This window comes from Astatotilapia calliptera, chromosome 18, assembly GCF_964374335.1.
Source record: "Astatotilapia calliptera chromosome 18, fAstCal68.1, whole genome shotgun sequence".
NCBI lineage: Eukaryota > Metazoa > Chordata > Actinopteri > Cichliformes > Cichlidae > Astatotilapia > Astatotilapia calliptera.
In genome coordinates, this window is record NC_137439.1 from 149,214 (window position 1) to 166,429 (window position 17,216).

Here is a 17,216-nt window from a genome sequence, read left to right on the forward strand (position 1 = left end):
AAACAGCTGAGAAGAGGGATGGGGGAGAAGGGCAAAAGACAAAAACCAACAGAACGGGCAGAGAAAAAAATGCATATATCAATCACCTGGGTCACCTGCTGAGAAAGAAAAAAGAAAGCAAGCAGAAGAGAACAAGAGTAATAGAATAAACAACATCACAATGATATATGGGAATATGACAGTAAATACTAAATGTTAAACATTATTGTGCAGCACAACAGAACACAGTGTGCTTTGAGGTAGGAGCCAAAAAGGGTGTAGTTTGTGGGTGTGATCACCCGTGTGTACACCTGTGAGCATGGACGCGCTTGTTTTTTGTTTTTTAAAAGGTTCCTTCATGTAATAATCTGCTAGAGGGTGTGGGGGGGCCACAGCCCCGTCCTCCAGGGCATGAAGCAGGTGTGGAGGAGATCAAAACTCCAGACATCCAGAGGCCCCCAGAACACAAGAGACCAAGGAAGACCAACAGAGGGGCAGCTGCGCCACTGTCCCGGAAAGAGCTGAGGAGAGTCCCAGATGAGGGCTCACTCAGCAGCCGCGGAGCAGAAGCCAGGGGGAGTTGCAGTGACGCGCCCGTGAGCTCCGCCGGCAGCCAGCCGTGCCTGAGTGACCGAGCCCCAGGCCGAGAGGCCGGGGGCACCCCACCTCCGAAGTGGCCCGAGCGAGCCCCAGGCTCCAGGCCCCGATAAGCGGCCGCCAAGGAGTGAGCCGGTGTGTACCTGGACGCCCATCCCCGGACACAAAGAACCACCAACGCACCGATGTCTGAGGGGGTCCGCCACTGGCAGGGGAAGTGGTGGTAGGGGGAGATAGGCCTCCAAACCTTGGAGGGCCTGAGATGTCCCCAGAGAGGTGGCGCCTGACACCCAACCTGACATATAGACACAGAAATACAGGCACACACAGATACAAACATCCATTCCCACCCTCATGCTCTCATATGCACTTACTCCACACTCAACCAACCTGGAGACAGACATAAAGAGACGTTGTACACACGATCACACTCCCCAAGCGTACTCTACAAACCGGGTCTAGGTGCCCCCACCCCTGGAGGGGGGAACTGCACCCAGACCCAGGTGGTGTTTCCCTTTTCCCTGTGGTGGGGGGAGGCAGACCGCCCCGACTCCGCAGCAGCAGGAAGGCTCCACACTCCAGACCGCAGTCGGACGGCCAACTCCTCCTCCTAGCCCCCCTGCTCCAGCAGGTCGCAGAGAATGGGGGTGAGAGAAGACTCCAAACCTCCCTCCACCCGCTCATTGTAGTGTTGATGCATGTGTGTTTTAAGGTGCATTTAAAACCCAGGAGGGCTTGGAGCTACCTGCCAGAGAGCAGCAGGTAAGCGCATGGTCCCTCCTGCTAGCCCTCAATGTCTACGTGTATTTAAAATTGAGAGGTGGGCAACGATGCCAGGGGTGGGGTGTACACCCTGATGGTACTTTGGACTCCGTGTATCGTGCCCACCCCCAAGATCCTATATGTATGTGTAATGAGAGTGTGAGTAATGTGAATGTCTAAGTTGTGGGATAAAATTGAGGCAGAGGCAGCCAGAAGGGGACAGAGGGGGGGGGGATGCCTCCTCTGCACCCTGGTGACATACCCCTACTCCAAGGCCCTGCATGTGTGGGTGGTTGTGGTGGAGCGGGAAGAGGGAGGCAGCTGGAGATGGGGAGGGAAGGAAGGGAGGGGCAAGTGACCCCTCCCTGGGGCCAGCTCCCCCGCTGACCCCAGTAGGCACCCCCACACTCCGCGACCCGCCAGGGAAAGGGGGCCCAGGCCCATCCAGACCGGGGCCCAGTGCAGCAGCGCCGCCCGGCCCCACAGAGCCCGGGACAGTCCACCCAACCCCACCACAGAGAAAACTGCACCCACCCCACCATCCACTCATCTTCCAGACTACATAAGACAATAAACACCCAGGCTGAGATCTTCCTCCACCTCTCCTGTATCTCCCCCTCCTGCAGAGGGAGCTCCTGAGGAGAGGAAAGCTCCTGCAAGATGTGACAATCTCCCCCACCAGTTGAAGAGCCCCCCAGGTGGCTCGATGCACCGGCGGCACCCTGCTCCAGGGCTGGGCCCCCATGCACCCACCCGCCCACAACCCCGGCAACACACCAACCAGGACCCAAGCCCCCGAGGCCCGGTCCGGGTCCCAGCCCAGAGACGGAGCGCCCCCAGAACCTCACGCCCATCCCGGACCCACCCAGGGGCAGCCAGGCTACCAGGTCAGTAACCCACGTCCGTCAGCACAGACCCTCCCCTAGCCCCGCTGCACGCAGCCGCGAGGAAACAGTCACCTGAGAGCCAACAGAGCCCCTAACCGGACATGACCGCTACCCCGGGTTGAGCCCCCCAAGGAAGATGCCTCCGGGGAACCCCCCGACGCCCTAAGCCTGTCCCTACCCCCACACCAATCACAACAGTGAAGGCGGGACCAAACTATGACCCCCCACCCCCACTAGGTGATGGAGCTGATCAAAGGAGCCCAGAGCAATTGATCTGATGTGGTGGCAGAGGCTGTATCAAGACTAATGTAATCTAATAGATAATTTCTATATTGGTTAGAATTAAGATTATTTTTATTTTTCCAGTTCATGAGGACTGTTTTCTTGGCTATGCATAGGGCAGTGAAAACCATATGGGCTATATTCTTTTCTGAAGTGACATTATCTAAGCTGCCCAACAAACACACTAAGGGGGAAGTTGGAATGTTACATTTCAGACACTTCGATAAGTCTTCACATATCTCGCGCCAAAACTTCTGAACTGGTGGACAGAACCAAAGAGCGTGGATATAATTGTCCGGTGAATTGGTTTGGCAGTGTGAGCAGTTGTTGGTAGACCTAAAGCCCATCTTGAACATCCGATGACCTGTATAGTGCACTCTATGTAATATTTTGTATTGAATTAATTGAAGACTGGGATTTCTAATTAGATGAAAGGTTTTTAAGCAAATCTGAGACCAGAAGTTTAGGTCTAAGTTAACTGATAAATCCGCTTCCCATTTTGCAATAGGAAGTGATATTGATTCATCTGTTTTAGAAAGCATTCTGTATATTTTGGATAGTAATTTGGGGGTTTTAAGAGTAAGAAATTGAACCACACTTGGTGGTGTTTGTAGTTCAACTTGACCCGGTTTAAATTTCTTTTTTACTATGGATTTAATTTGTTGATATTCTAAAAATCTTTTCTTGTTGATCCCATATTGTGTAACTAGTCCGTCAAATGAAATAAATTCTGTTCCTTCTAGTATATGTTCTAAATATTTGATTCCTTTACCACTCCAATCTGAAAAGTTTATCATATTATTGTTTTGTAATATGTCAGGGTTGTTCCAGATAGGTGTACGTTTGCATGGGATTAATGAAGACGCCGTCAATTTTAGAAACTCCCACCATGCTGTCAGAGAAGAGCTGATGTTGACGCTTTTAAAGCATTCATGTCGTTGGATGTTTGAGCTGATAAGGGGCAGGGATAGCTCAGTAGGTAAAGTGGTCGCCCCATGATCGGAAGGTCGGCGGTTCGAATCCACTTAACGGCTACCCTGAGGTACCCCTGAGCAAGGTACCGTCCCTACACACTGCTCCCCGGGCGCCTGCTTAGTGGGCTGCCCACTGCTTCACTGAGTGAATGGGTCAAATGCAGAGAAAAACAAGTAATTTCCCCATGGGGATCAATAAAGTATCCATTATTATTATTAAATGGTAGGTCTGAGATCTCTAGATTATTGCAGAGTGTTTGTTCTACATCTAGCCAAGGTTCATCTAAGAGGGTATGTTTTAGCCATCCTGAGATAAACTGAAGCCTGTTGGCTAAGAAGTAGTGCTGAAAGTTAGGCAGTTCTAGTCCTCCTTTATCCTTGGTCTTTTGTAGTGTTTTTAAGCTTATACGTGGGGGTTTATTTTTCCAAAGGAATTTGGACATACATGAATCTAGAGATCTGAACCAATCTTGTGGCGGTTTAGTTGGGATCATTGAGAATAAATAATTTATTTTTGGTAAGACCATCATTTTTATAGCGGCAACCCTTCCCATGAGTGATATGGGTAGACATTTCCATCTAGCCAGATCATCTTCTACCTTCTTTAAAAGTGGGATATGGTTTAATTTAGTTAGATCTGCAAGCTTGGGAGAAACATTAATACCTAAATATTTTATATTTCCCGATTGCAGTGGTGTAGAAGAGGAATTATGGAAAGAGCAATTAATCGGTAGGACTGTAGATTTTGACCAGTTAATTGAGTAATCTGATATTCTTGCAAAAGAGTTTATCAATTCAATCACCCCAGAGATATTGGTTTGTGAATTTTGGAGAAAGAGTAACACATCATCCGCATAAAGGCTGATTTTATGTTCCACGTTCTTGCATTTTATGCCCTTAATTACTGAATTCTGTCTAATTGCTGCTGCTAGTGGTTCAATAAAAATTGCAAATAGTGAAGGGGAGAGTGGGCATCCTTGCCTGGTGCCCCTCAAGAGACAGAAGCTGGAGGATGTCTGGTCATTTGTTCTAACACAAGCTGTTGGGGAATTATATAATATTTTTAACCAGTTTATGAAAGAGGATCCAAAACCAAATGTGTGTAAAGTTGCAAATAGAAATTTCCAGTTAACTGCACTACTGTATAGCTCTGTGTAAATAATCATTCTGTACATTCGATAACCTTTAATCCTACAACTGTTTACAATTTGCATAGTTCCCATTTCTGTATAGCTGTATATCTCAGATTCTGTAAAGTTATTTATTTCATATTCTGTATAGTTTTTCATATTTATATCCTGTTCATAGCCTGTACATAGCTTGTACTCACTACAGCCTGTACATACTTATAGTTATAGAATATTCACAACATACTTCATACCGTGTACATTATAACATACCATAATAGACCCATTTCTGTAATATACTCACATATCTATATTATTGCTAATATAAATTGTAATATATCTATATCACTAAAGCACTTCTGGATGGATGCACACTGCATTTCGTTGCCCTGTACCTGTGCATGTGCAATGACAATAAAGTTGAATTCTATTCTATTCTATGTAGGGGTGGACCACCTTTTTGTTTGATCGGTTTTCTCCTGTTTTTGTTAGGCAGGGAGGAAAGTGATTGTGGTTTGGTTTAGTTCTTTTGAGTAGGTAAGTTGTGTTTATTCCTGAGATAGGTTACCTTTTGTTTGTTGTTTTGGCCTTGGGTTCACCCTGAAGTTATGATGCTCCCTTCCTTTGTTTAACTGCACTTGTGGTAAATAAATCACTGTCACAAAATGTTAAGTGTGTGACGTGCTGCTTGGGGTTGGACGGGGATGGATCACCCTTTATGTTGTGGTCTGGCCGCGCCTAGACGGGCCATAACATGCAGGGACAATTTTTCAGTCACAAGCAAAATATGATTACACTTTCACCTATAAGTGAGTCTATCTACAGTGTGTGTATGTGTCAACCTGAAATGCACTCAGTTTCACCTCTCACCTCAACAGCTAAACCTTGTAACCTTTCCACCAGACCAGAGGCTCATCCTTATGTGTAACAACCTAACTGAAACTATATGTGTAATATACTGAATAAATGTTTTAATCAAGAATCTCTACTAAAAGCTTAATCAAAAGATATAAATGAATAAAAGACAATAATGAATAACCTGGTTATTCAAATAGCATCCTCCCAACAGCTCCTCAAAGTAACTTACACTTAGACTCTGCGTTAGTTTCACTTTCACAAGCACGCTCTGCAAAAGCCTGCGCTTCCTGTCTACTGCGGCACAGAGTGTACTCAGAGTTAGGCCTTTCTTTTATAATGCAATATAATCTGCATATAAACATTTAAGATTATAGATTTAACTCAACAGTTTAAAGTGGTTATAACTGCACCTGTAATAAAGGCTAATTGGGTACCAATATGTTTAAACATCTGAATGCAATATCAATATTAATTATTAATGCAATGGTAATGATGATGATTATAAACAATAGCAGCAAAATATTTCTCTAATCCCCACGCTCCCTCTCTTGGTGACCCTCTTTCCTTGAAAAGAGGACTGTGTCATTGTGAAACTTTATGAGCAGCGTGTCACAGGCTGGGTCTCCGACCCAGCACTCTGAGTTTTCTTTGTATTTTTTGATATGTTATTAGTTTGTGTTATTTCCTATTTTGCCTTTAGTTTAGGCAGTTATTGGTTATTGTTCCTGGGTTTTCTATGTTTTGGGGTTTGGTATTTATTCATCACGTGTTGGGTCTGTTGTGTTGTCATGTTCAGTTGTTAGTATTTCCTGTTTTATTTTGACAATGTCATGTGTTCTTTGTTCATTGTATTTAGCTTTCTCTCCTGGTCCTGTCATTAGGTTTATGTCTGTCAGCTGTTCCCCCATGTGTCCCCACTTCCCCTGATCACCTCATGTCTGTATTTAAGCTTTTTGTTTTCTTCATGCCATTGTCGGTTCGTCTGTTTATCTCACCAGGGTCACAGTTTTAGTCATGGTCTTAGCCTGTTTACCTCACCTCAGTCATAGTTCTAGTTTTCATCTGTTATGTATTATTAGTCTTAGTCATGGTCTTTGTTTATTATTTTTCCACCACAGTCATAGTTTAGGTTTTGGTCTCAGTACCATTTAGTATTTTGTTTCTTAGTGTTTTGCCTGTTTGTTTTTGGTCTCTTGGTTCATTTCCCTGCCGTCATCGCATTAAAGGTTCACCTTTCTGTTAATCATTACAATTCCTCGTCATCATCTGCTTTTGGGTCCTGTTTCCACACACATCGGCGCACCCCGCCGTGACACAGCGTCCTCCTGAAATGCGCTAAAAACATTGTGAGTAACGTCCTCCTCTCTGCTTCTTGATGCTCTCTGGTCGCTATGGTAACGCGTAAATAGTTCTTTCAAAATTAGACACTCGACCACAACACGGGAAAAAACCCAGGGAAACCGACTCAACGGTGTACAGGAGACACTGTACTAGGTTGGTCTACAGCAATCAGAACGTACAACACAATGTACTGTAAAAAAATAAAATAAAATAAAATAAAATAAAATAAAATAAAATAAAATAAATCAGCGAAACAGTCCGCAAAAGGTGAACCGGGTTATAGTGAGGGACCACTGTACAATAATTTCTAGTAGCACTGCTGATATATGAAATGGTGAGTTTTGAGGTTGTCTTGAAACACGTGCATTGTACTACACAGCAAATCCAGCATGTCCAAATTAACACTGTCAGATTTGATTTCAACACTATTAAAGTGTCTATATGGGTCCACACCAGAGAGTGTTAATTTAACTCTTTTTGGAGAGTTGGTACGTTAACTCTGATTTAGTGTTAAACACCAAATCTGTCTGGAGTTGATAATTTAACACTTGGTGTTAAGAGTTTATATATTAACTCTCAAAGAGTATTTTAGTTTAACTACGTAAGAGTTATCTTCTAATTCATTCTAAAAAGCGGGAATTTTACTGTTCTGAACTTCTAGAAATTTCTTTTGGAAATAAACATTTACTAAAAAGATGCAATGGTTTTGAAAAACATTTATTCTGAACTGTGCACCACAATTTCAAAACATTTTCTGAAAGATGTAATAGTATACATGTTCTCACTTTCATTAGAATTTTGTTTATCAAAAGGTCTGACATGGTAAATGCAAATAACAGCATTCTCATCACTTATTTCTTCAATACAATATGCATGTCCTTCATTCATCCCTTTGTGGAACTTCAACGCACTTCTGCTCTCCCCCATATTCCATCTTCACAAGCATATCCTGTGCGGAGATTGAATAAAAATTAGTTGACACTAATTAATGGCACAAATAATCCAGTAAACAATTGCAGCACAGTAAAAAAAAAAAAAAAAGGAATCCTCTTTGAGCCATTACTTGTGTAAAGTATTTTCCCAAAAGACAAGGACACAGGCAACAGGTAATACTGAACTAAATGTAAAACCTCAACCTTTTTCATTTTTACCTAAACTGTGTGCACAAAACTCTGGAGGGATCTATGCTAACGTAGAATCGAGTCAGGACTTCAGCTACTGCTGTTTGCTCGTTTTTTTTTATTTTGTTTTTTTTATGGGCGATCGTTTTCAGGCTTCAAGCAGCACCATTATACCAACATTTCACATTCTAGACATTGTTTTAGGTGTATTTGACCAAACGTTTGACTGAAAATTCACATGCAAGCTTTTTTCAAGGCTGTGGTATTTGCCCGCAAACAATACCTTTCAGCTAGCTAAAACAGAATATTATGCTATCAGCGAGCAACATGGCTAATGCCTTTCACACAGCTTTGTCTCAACTCCAAAGAGCCACAGAAGTAAAAGCTCATAATAATAATTGAAACAATCTTTGAAAAAATGACTTACCAAGCATGGCAAACAACTCAAACATGTAGAGCAAAATGTTCTGAAACGGCTTCACTTCAGCTTCGATTGGAGCCGTGCTGGGGGCGGAGTCTGTGAATTTACTCTAGTGGTGTCATAGCCCCTGTAGGAGTTCAGAGTTAAGAGGTCAAGAGTTAATGTTTCCATTGTAACACCTCCAGATTTGACAGAGAAACACTCATTTTTAACACTCGATTTTAACTACTATCATTTTACACCTCAGAGTTACATTAAAAGAATGTGACTCTGCTTAGAGTAAAATTAACTCTACTTTTGCAAGAAGACTATTAACACCAAAACATTTAACACTTTTGAATTTGCTGTGAGAAAAAAGTGTTTGAAGGATTAAAAATGTAAAAAGTAATGACTAGTTTATATTTATGAAAAAACCTTTATGCAGAAAAAGTAGCAAACAAACAAAAACATAACACATGGACACTTTTGCCACAAACAAGCTGAAGGGATGGTGATTTTTTTTTTTTAATAAACCCAGAGTGTTAAAAAAAACACTTAGAAACAAATTTATTTATCAGCAGCATGAATAGTAAAAAATACACAATTTCATTTTAGCTGTCAAAGTCGATTTAACTGAATTACGTGTTTCCGGTTAGTGTGGAGGTCGCAATATGGCACTCCCCAGTGGCTGCAGCCAGATGCTCTTGAAACGAACCCTGACAGCCGAGTGCTCATCTTAGCTAGCTAGGTCTGAGGACCGAGCTAAGGACGGTAGTTACGGATTAGCTTACAAACATGTTTAACTTACCGAAAAAGTGCAGCGAGGTCTCGGGTCCTTCTGTCGGGTAGTCCAGTTTACTGAAGAACACCTCAGGCTGTCAGGTAAAAACACTCGGTCGTGTTTTCGTAAAGTAAACGCTGACCCCAATTTAACATCACGGCGGTAGGAATTAGAATCAAACTTATGGGAAAGGAGACCTCTTGGACATAAATCAGCGTGATGAGAACTATTGAAAACAAAAGAAAGAAACTTTTGAAAAAAATTATCTGAGGAGAATAAATTAATTTTAGTCTGACCCCAGTCCCATCCGCTAACATGGAGAAGGCGGGGTTTATGACCTATACTGCAGCCAGACACCAGGGGGCGATAGAGACGTTTTGGCTTCATTTTTGGGGCGCTGTCGCGTCGTCCATGTTTTCTACAGTCATTGGTCTGTAAGCCTGGAGGCCATTTGTTGAGTTTGCCATGGTCAGGCTGGAGTCATTTTCAAATTCTCTAAACATGAAGAAACAGTTTCATGCAGTGTGTTTGCAGCAGCTTCCTCGTGGTGTGACTGCAGTTAAATTTATTTTTCACCTTTATAGAGGTGACACATTTTAAAACTCGAGTCATCAGTCAGGAATTGATTGTTGTTTATAATTAACCTGCCAAGTGTGGCCTCATTAAATCAGTTTTCAGCAGGGCCGTGCAGAGATGTTTGAGGGGTGGGTGCTCGACCCAGGCTGAAGAACAACAACACACATTCATCAAGACTCTAACATGAATCAGATCACACTGTATCACTGTCATCAGGTGTGTTTTACCTGATTGGTACACTGTTGGAGGGCAGGCTGTGTTGATCTGAGGCCGAGTCCACAGGAGAGACGCGAGCTGTCAGACAATAACATGCAAAGGTTGGTGACAGCGCTCGGAAACATAAAGATTAGAAAACTGTGGGAAATAAACTGAAACTGGAATATTAGTAGGGATGGTCATGGTATACACACACACACACACAATCCAGTATACTGTATATACTGTAGCCACAAGTTTGCATCATGGTGCTGATCCAGAATCCTTCCCTTTATTCCTACTGCTGTAATAATAAAGTCATAAGAATAAAACAACTAAAGTGTTAAATATAAAATAGTTGAACATAGGCAGAAAGCTGATTAAATGTTTAAACTGTAGCGATCATGTGGCTGCTGTAAAATCAGCATTTTGTCATATTTGAAATATAAATCTAATATAAATCGTAATGTATTTTCTTTAAAAATAGTGTTTTTTTAATAGTTCATAATTATATTGATGAGGATATTAGATAGTTTTTAGTGTAATATAAGCCCCCCCCCCAGAAAGTCAGGGAAAGCCCTGTAACTTACTTTAAAACTAAATATGTTCCTGAGACATGACAGGCTTACCCAGTTAGCTAGCAGCTAATGACCCAGACACCTGTGCAGCTAATAAAAGGTAACAGGTAATGTTTGTCGCGCTGTTGCACACACAGCACGCTCATTTGAGTCAATTCGTCAGTCTACACAACACAACGTGGCCATAATAAGCTGATACTGCTGTGTGCTATAGGCTACAGTGTTGACTGGTTTGTGTCGCACCAGTCTCCCAGTTTTTTTTTTTTGGTTTTTTTTTGGGGTTTTTTAAATATTAAACTTTATTAAGAAACAGTATACAGAACATGTATACAATCAGAACAAAATTAACATATGCCAGGGGGTGTAATACAAAGAATTACCGTACATGCATTCAATAATTTGTAATTACTACAAACAGTAATAGTTTTCACAGCCTTTTCGTTAATTGATCCACGAATCAATTTTATGTAACATAAAACATCATTATAGTAATGTTTAAAATTACCATACCATACCATACCAACTTTATTTCTAAAGCACTTTAACATAAAACCAGAGTTTCACAAAGTGCTGTACATGTTAATAGCATACGTAAGGAAAATTAAAATGAGATACAATAAAATAAATAGATACAATAAATTACAAAAAAATTACAATAAATTACAAAAAAATTAGGTTTTTTGTTACTGTATTTGCATTTGTGAAAATAAAATTTAGCTAAGATAACTAACAAGTGTATTATAAAGTAAACATCTTCTTTTTTTTGCCTTCAAAAGAAGCAAAATACAACATTTTCCCATTTCACAGTAAAGTCTTTGTAGAGATGTCCAGGAATGAATCTACTGAAGTCTTTCCAAAATGTTCCAGCGTATGAACAGATCCAGAAGAGGTGCTGCAGTCTCAGGATGGCTTCCACAAAATCCACAGTTCACATTTATGTCCCTTTTGAACTTCGTCATGTAATGATTAGCAGGATAACATTTATGCAATATTTTAAATGAGACTTCCTTCACTTTATTCGTTACCAGATACTTGTTAGGAATTGTCCATACTCTTTTCCAGTTAATGTCACTGACAAAGGAATCCCAGTAAGAGACCACATGTGGGACAGTTAGAGATTCTGTCTGGAACAAAGCACGAATATTCTTATTACTTTTACTGTGGTTTGTTAGACAGATTCTTCCTATGTGTGAATCTAAAGGGTTGGGGAGAGAAACAGATGATATGCAAGGTTGAATACCTTTAAAAAGCATTATAATACCCGTAGGTATTGCATCAAATAATATGGCATATTCTTTGGGTGTGGCTGGAAATTTATAGGTGTTTAAAAATTCTGAATAAGACATGAGCTGCTCATTAGGATTAAACAGCTGATTCACTAAAACAATCCGTTTCTCAACCCACCTAGAAAAAAATAATGATTTATTTTTATACACTATGTTCCTATTATTCCAGATTAAACACGTTGGGGGTGTAAAGTTGTGTTTATATATAAGGGACCAAGCTAATAGAACTTGTTTGTGAAACATCGAGAGCTTTTCTGGAAGCTTATCTATATTACAATCACAACCTAAGACAAAACTTAGACCCCCAAACTTAGAGAAAATGTAGTGAGGAATAAAATTCCAAATGGATACCGGATTTTTAAGAAAATGTTTAACCCAATTAATCTTAAATGTATTGTTTAGAGTAGTAAAATCCAAAACATTGAGACCACCGTGTTCATAGTCATTCATCAATACACTTTTTCTGATGTAATGTGTCCCGTTTTTCCAAAGGAAGTTGAAGAGCATTCGGTCGATATCCTTACAAGTTTTGCCGTCCACATGCAGAGAAATTGCTGCATAAGTCAGTCGAGACAGACCTTCTGCTTTTGAGAGCAATACCCTTCCTCTTAAACTTAAATGTCTCTGCAACCATTGATTTAATTTGGTTTGAGATTTTTTAATAATTGGGGGAAAATTTAGTAAAATTCTGTCTTTTGGATCTTTGCAGATAATCAGACCTAAATATGTTGCTTCATTTTTAACTGTTATATTACAAATACTCTGAACATTACACTCTTTGACAGGTAATAACTGACATTTATTTAAGTTTAGGACCAATCCAGACCCTTTTGAGAAATCCTCTATTACACGTAAAGCAATTGGCACTTGGCTGGCATTTTTAAGAAAAATTGTGGTATCATCTGCCAATTGACTGATGACAATCTCTCTGTCTGCTATGTTTATACCTTTCACAGGGCTATTCGAAATATGAGAGGCAAGAATTTGGGTGCAAAGTAAAAAAAGATAAGGGCTAATCGGACCAGTCTCCCAGTTCACAGCTCTACACCAATCAGGCAGTATGGAAATGCGCATGCTCTTTGTGAGCGCGTTCCCAGTTAACCAGTGTGCGCTGACGTCAAGGGTGATCATTGGTTAATGTTAGTCATGTGACTGATGCAAGCCAGATCCTTTTATTTAGTAACACTGTGATTAATAGTGAAATACTAATAGTATAATAATATAATAATAGAGGACACACTGTTGACCTACTGATCTCCAAGGGCCTGAGCATTTCAAAGGTTACTGTGTCTGATGTGGGCCTGTCTGACCATTAGGCTACTGTGTTTTTGTTGAAAGTAAAATTTCAGCCCACACAAATATGTCAGCAGCAGTGATCACAAAACGGTGTATAACTGAATACAGTGAGATCTTTAACCAGGTCTTCCCATTAGCATCTGGCCTGCCCAAAGGTTCAGTCAATGAGCTTGTCAATAGCTCCCCCTAACAAACTCCCAGAAAGCCTCAGATCAGCTGAAACACTCAGTTTATTTAAATCCAGGTTGAAGACTCACCTGTTCTCAGCTACATTTGAATAAAGCACCAAATCCGCACTGTTCTACTTTTAAGCTTAAATTTCAAAACTTACATTTTAACTACTGATTCTATCTACTGCTCCTTTCTTCTTCTTTTATCCCATTTTAAATGCTTTTTATTTGTTTTTGTTTTTTAATGTCTCTGTAAAGTACTTTGAATCACCTTGCTGTGTTATGCTATATAAATAAACTTGCTTTGCTTTACACCAGGGGTCGGAAACCCGCGGCTCTTTAGTCCTTATTTTGCGGCTCCGGGTGGTTTGGGAAAATAAATTAGAAGTATTTAGCTGAAGTGTATTTTATTTGTGTTTAGTTCTTTTTAACTTGTAGTTCTAAATTGGGAGATTACTGTGATTTTGAAATATAAAAATAAAATTATATCGTATTATTTTTTTCATCGCTCAAAATAAGCGTCACACTCGCGGAAGCCGGTGTACCCGCCGAAACGCTGTGCATTTATCGAGACTTTCAACCCCAGGTGGGCCAGTTATGGATCTTCGGATCCACATTATGTCAGCAGCTGTTCTCCACCGTGAACTACGTTAAAAACAAACACCGCTCACGCCTCACAGATGACAGCTTACAGTCCTGCGTAAAGATGAAAGCCTCGTTTTGCAGACGCTGTGCGCAGAGGTTCAGGACCACAAGTCTCATTGTAAACATATCACAGCAGACCCGACGATGCTTGCATGAACAAGCTTTTCAGCATCTCTTTATTGACCGCTTTTCACACACGGTTGCTGTACACATACAGCCGGCTGTAGCTTTGCAGCTCACAGCCCGACACACACCAACACAACAGCAGAGAGAGCACAGACTTTAAGGCGGCGAGGCGTGATTGCGGGTGCTGCTCAGGTGCGTCCGACTTCCATGCAGCGGCACTGCAGACCACGCCCCGCCACACACATTAACCAGGTAAAATACATATTTAGGCAGAATTTTGCAAATATCCATTTTTCATTTTTAGCAGCATAGTACTTTTTTCCAGTTATTTTTTAAAAGTCAGGTCAAGGCTCCAAAAACACAAAGGCGATATGAGGGTGGCTCACAGCAGCTTTTGTCTGCTGGATCATTTTAGTTCAGCGTCTTTCCTTTGGTTATATTTCTTTAAGAGTTCAAAATGTGTTAATTACATAAATAAAAGGTAATTTTCTCTGTAGCACTTCGTGGATTTCATAAGCAACACACCTTAGTTGCTCCGTGGATTCTTTTAAAAAGCAGTTAAAAACTTTTCTTTTCAAACAAGCCTTTTGTTGTACGTATTTTATATTCTTTACATTATTTACATTTGATCTTTTACATTGTGTATAATGTCTATTAATTGTATTGTTTATTTTAATATTTGTGTGCAGCGCTTTGTGACTGCCTGTCTGTGAAAAGCGCTTAATGAATAAACTTTACTTACTTACTTTAGTTGTTCACACAAAGCATAAAGGTAAAAATAACAACATATACAGTGTTATTTTCACTTAATCAGCTCTGTAGTTAAGGGATCTTTTTATCATTTACGGATTTTAGCCAAAGTCAAGTCTTACCTTTGCAGGAACGATCTAGAAAGAGTGGTCCATGCTTTTATTACTTCACGGCTGGACTACTGTAATTCCCTCTATGCTGGCCTAGATCGTTCCTGTCTGCATCGCCTTCAACTGGTGCAGAACGCTGCCGCTCGCCTGTTGACCGGTTCAAAAAAAAGAGACCACATCACTCCGGTTCTCTGCTCTCTCCACTGGCTCCCAGTTGCTTTTAGGATTGATTTTAAAATCTTACTGCTGGCTTTTAAGGTTTTAAATGGCACTGCACCTTCTTACCTGTCAGAACTCCTTAGTACTTATCGCCCCAGGAGATCTTTGAGGTCAGCCGATCTGATGCTTTTAGATGTTCCCAGGTATAAATTAAAGACAAAGGGAGAGAGGGCGTTTGCTGTGGCTGCACCCAGACTGTGGAACAGTTTACCTCCTCACGTCAGATTCTCCAAAAGCCTAGAAACTTTTAAAACTGCTCTTAAAACTCACCTCTTTTCATTGGCTTTTAGAAAGGTTTAATTTATTTGTTTATTTATTTTTTATTTGATCAGCGAGGTGTTTTACGAAATTGTGTTCTATTGTATTTTTATCTGTATTTACTGTACAGCACTTTGGTCAGCCTTGGTTGTTTTTAAATGTGCTCTATAAATAAACTTGACTTGACTTTAGATTTCAAAAAGTATTTGCGGCTCCCAGTTTTCTTTTGCGTGGAAACCGGGTCCAAGTGGCTCTTTGGGTGTTAAAGGTTGCTGAGCCCTGCTTTACACGGATATGAACAGAACTGTTCACCCTGCGGTCCGCTGAGCGGCGCTGCAGTCTGTGGGCGGAGCTGAAAGCTGTGTTTCCGGTTCCGGCCTCCTAGTGTTTTGTTGTGTTGTTCGTCGTTCTGTGGCAGCAGTTTAATTCTCCTCTTCCGCTCTTTACCCGTTCACATGTTCCGCGCTCCAGACAGACATCAGCGGAGTCCCGGAGCTCCACGACCGGCGTCCGGCTGGGGCTTCCCCCGCTCCCCATACGGAGGCTCCTCGCGGAGCTACTCTCCGGGATCTCCAGGCTACTCTCCGGGTTCTAATCGAGGATACAGAGACGGATCTCCAGCCGGGTTCGGAAACGGTTCCGGGGGGTTCGGAGATACGTTCGGCAGCGGCTCGCGCGGTTTCGGGGGTCCGATGCGGCGCAGAGGGGACGGTTTCCGGCGGCCACAGTCCCTCAGTCCAACTTCAGCTCCGAACTTCAAGGTAAGGATCCGAGGCTGGATCAGAACTGGCAGCACTCCCAATCAGACAGCCTGATCGGTACAGATGATCCGTGAGTCATTCATAAGTCCGCCTGATCATTAATAAGATCGATTTTAGGTGACTCTTCTTTGTCTTGGGTGGGGGTCATGATCAGCAAGAGGTCGTCCACCCGAGGACAGGCGGAGGTTGCGGGGAGGGGGGGGCGTCACTCTCACTGTAATCTCAGAGCAGAGAGAAGCAGATGTAGTGAGTGTTTAATAAATAGCTGTTAAACCAAAACTTCCTGCAAAGCTGACTCCGTTAGCGAGATTTGTCACGTGACCGAAGTTCTTCAAACAAACTGGGACATGTGAGAGACGTGTGTCTGTGACGTGTTTTAAACGTGTCATTGCTGTGTGTTTCAGTCTTCAGACGCGCCCGTGCAGAAATACTTCAGCCCGTCTATGATGCAGGATCCGTGGAAAAATCTGCAGCCCGTAACCACCGTGGATGCCGCTGCTGCCAGGCAGATCACATGACTGGAAATACTACAAGTGGTGACCACATGACATCACCAGCAAGGATCAATAACTGATGAGACGAACTGAAGTTTTTAGTCAGATGTTTTAACCTTTTTAAAAACTGTTTTTAAACTGTTTGTGAAAAGAAGTTTTGAGTTTTTAAAATATAAAAAGTTAAAATTTTTCTTCAAATCTTCGTTTGTTCTTTAAGCTCTGAAAAGAAAAGGAAAAGGTGATCCGCATCGACTCTGTGCTCTGCATAATTTAAAATGACAAAAGTATGTATGCACATACAAGGAACTGGGCTCGGGTTATTTAAAGAACAACGAGCACACACGATAGCGACAGCAGCAACACTGGGTGTGTAGTGGCAAGAATATGCAGTATGTATGGCAGTACAGGGGAGACAATACTAAAAGCCAGGCAATATTACGTTAAGACTGAATTTAATTGTAGGAAAACTCACAGTTAACAGTCCAAACTATGCTTAAAATGAAACTGAGGGGTACGTGGACAAGTTCACATCTGCCTTATCAGAAGTCAATCAAAAACTACATTCATGAAAAATCAACTCTTCTGTTTAACATGAAAAATATGTAAACAATTTAACATTGAGCTCTTACTTATTGAGTACTTT

At 41.5% G+C, this 17,216-nt stretch overlaps 1 protein-coding gene and 1 long non-coding RNA gene across 2 annotated transcripts; one reads left to right on the forward strand and one right to left on the reverse strand.

Annotated features, from left to right (window-relative positions):
* Positions 1–7,508: 7,508 nt before the first annotated feature.
* On the reverse strand, positions 7,509–8,470 carry LOC145421714 (uncharacterized). The gene is made up of 2 exons (XR_013903071.1): positions 8,356–8,470; positions 7,509–7,756 (listed from the first exon to the last, which is right to left on the reverse strand). It is a non-coding gene; the product is annotated as an uncharacterized LOC145421714 (long non-coding RNA).
* A 6,908-nt stretch (positions 8,471–15,378) lies between these two features.
* Positions 15,379–16,771, forward strand: mplkip (M-phase specific PLK1 interacting protein). Its single transcript, XM_026149865.2, has 2 exons — positions 15,379–16,079; positions 16,484–16,771. The coding sequence occupies exons 1-2, from the start codon at positions 15,774–15,776 to the stop codon at positions 16,595–16,597; spliced, it is 420 nt and encodes a 139-aa protein (XP_026005650.1). The 5' UTR covers positions 15,379–15,773; the 3' UTR covers positions 16,598–16,771.
* Positions 16,772–17,216: the final 445 nt, after the last annotated feature.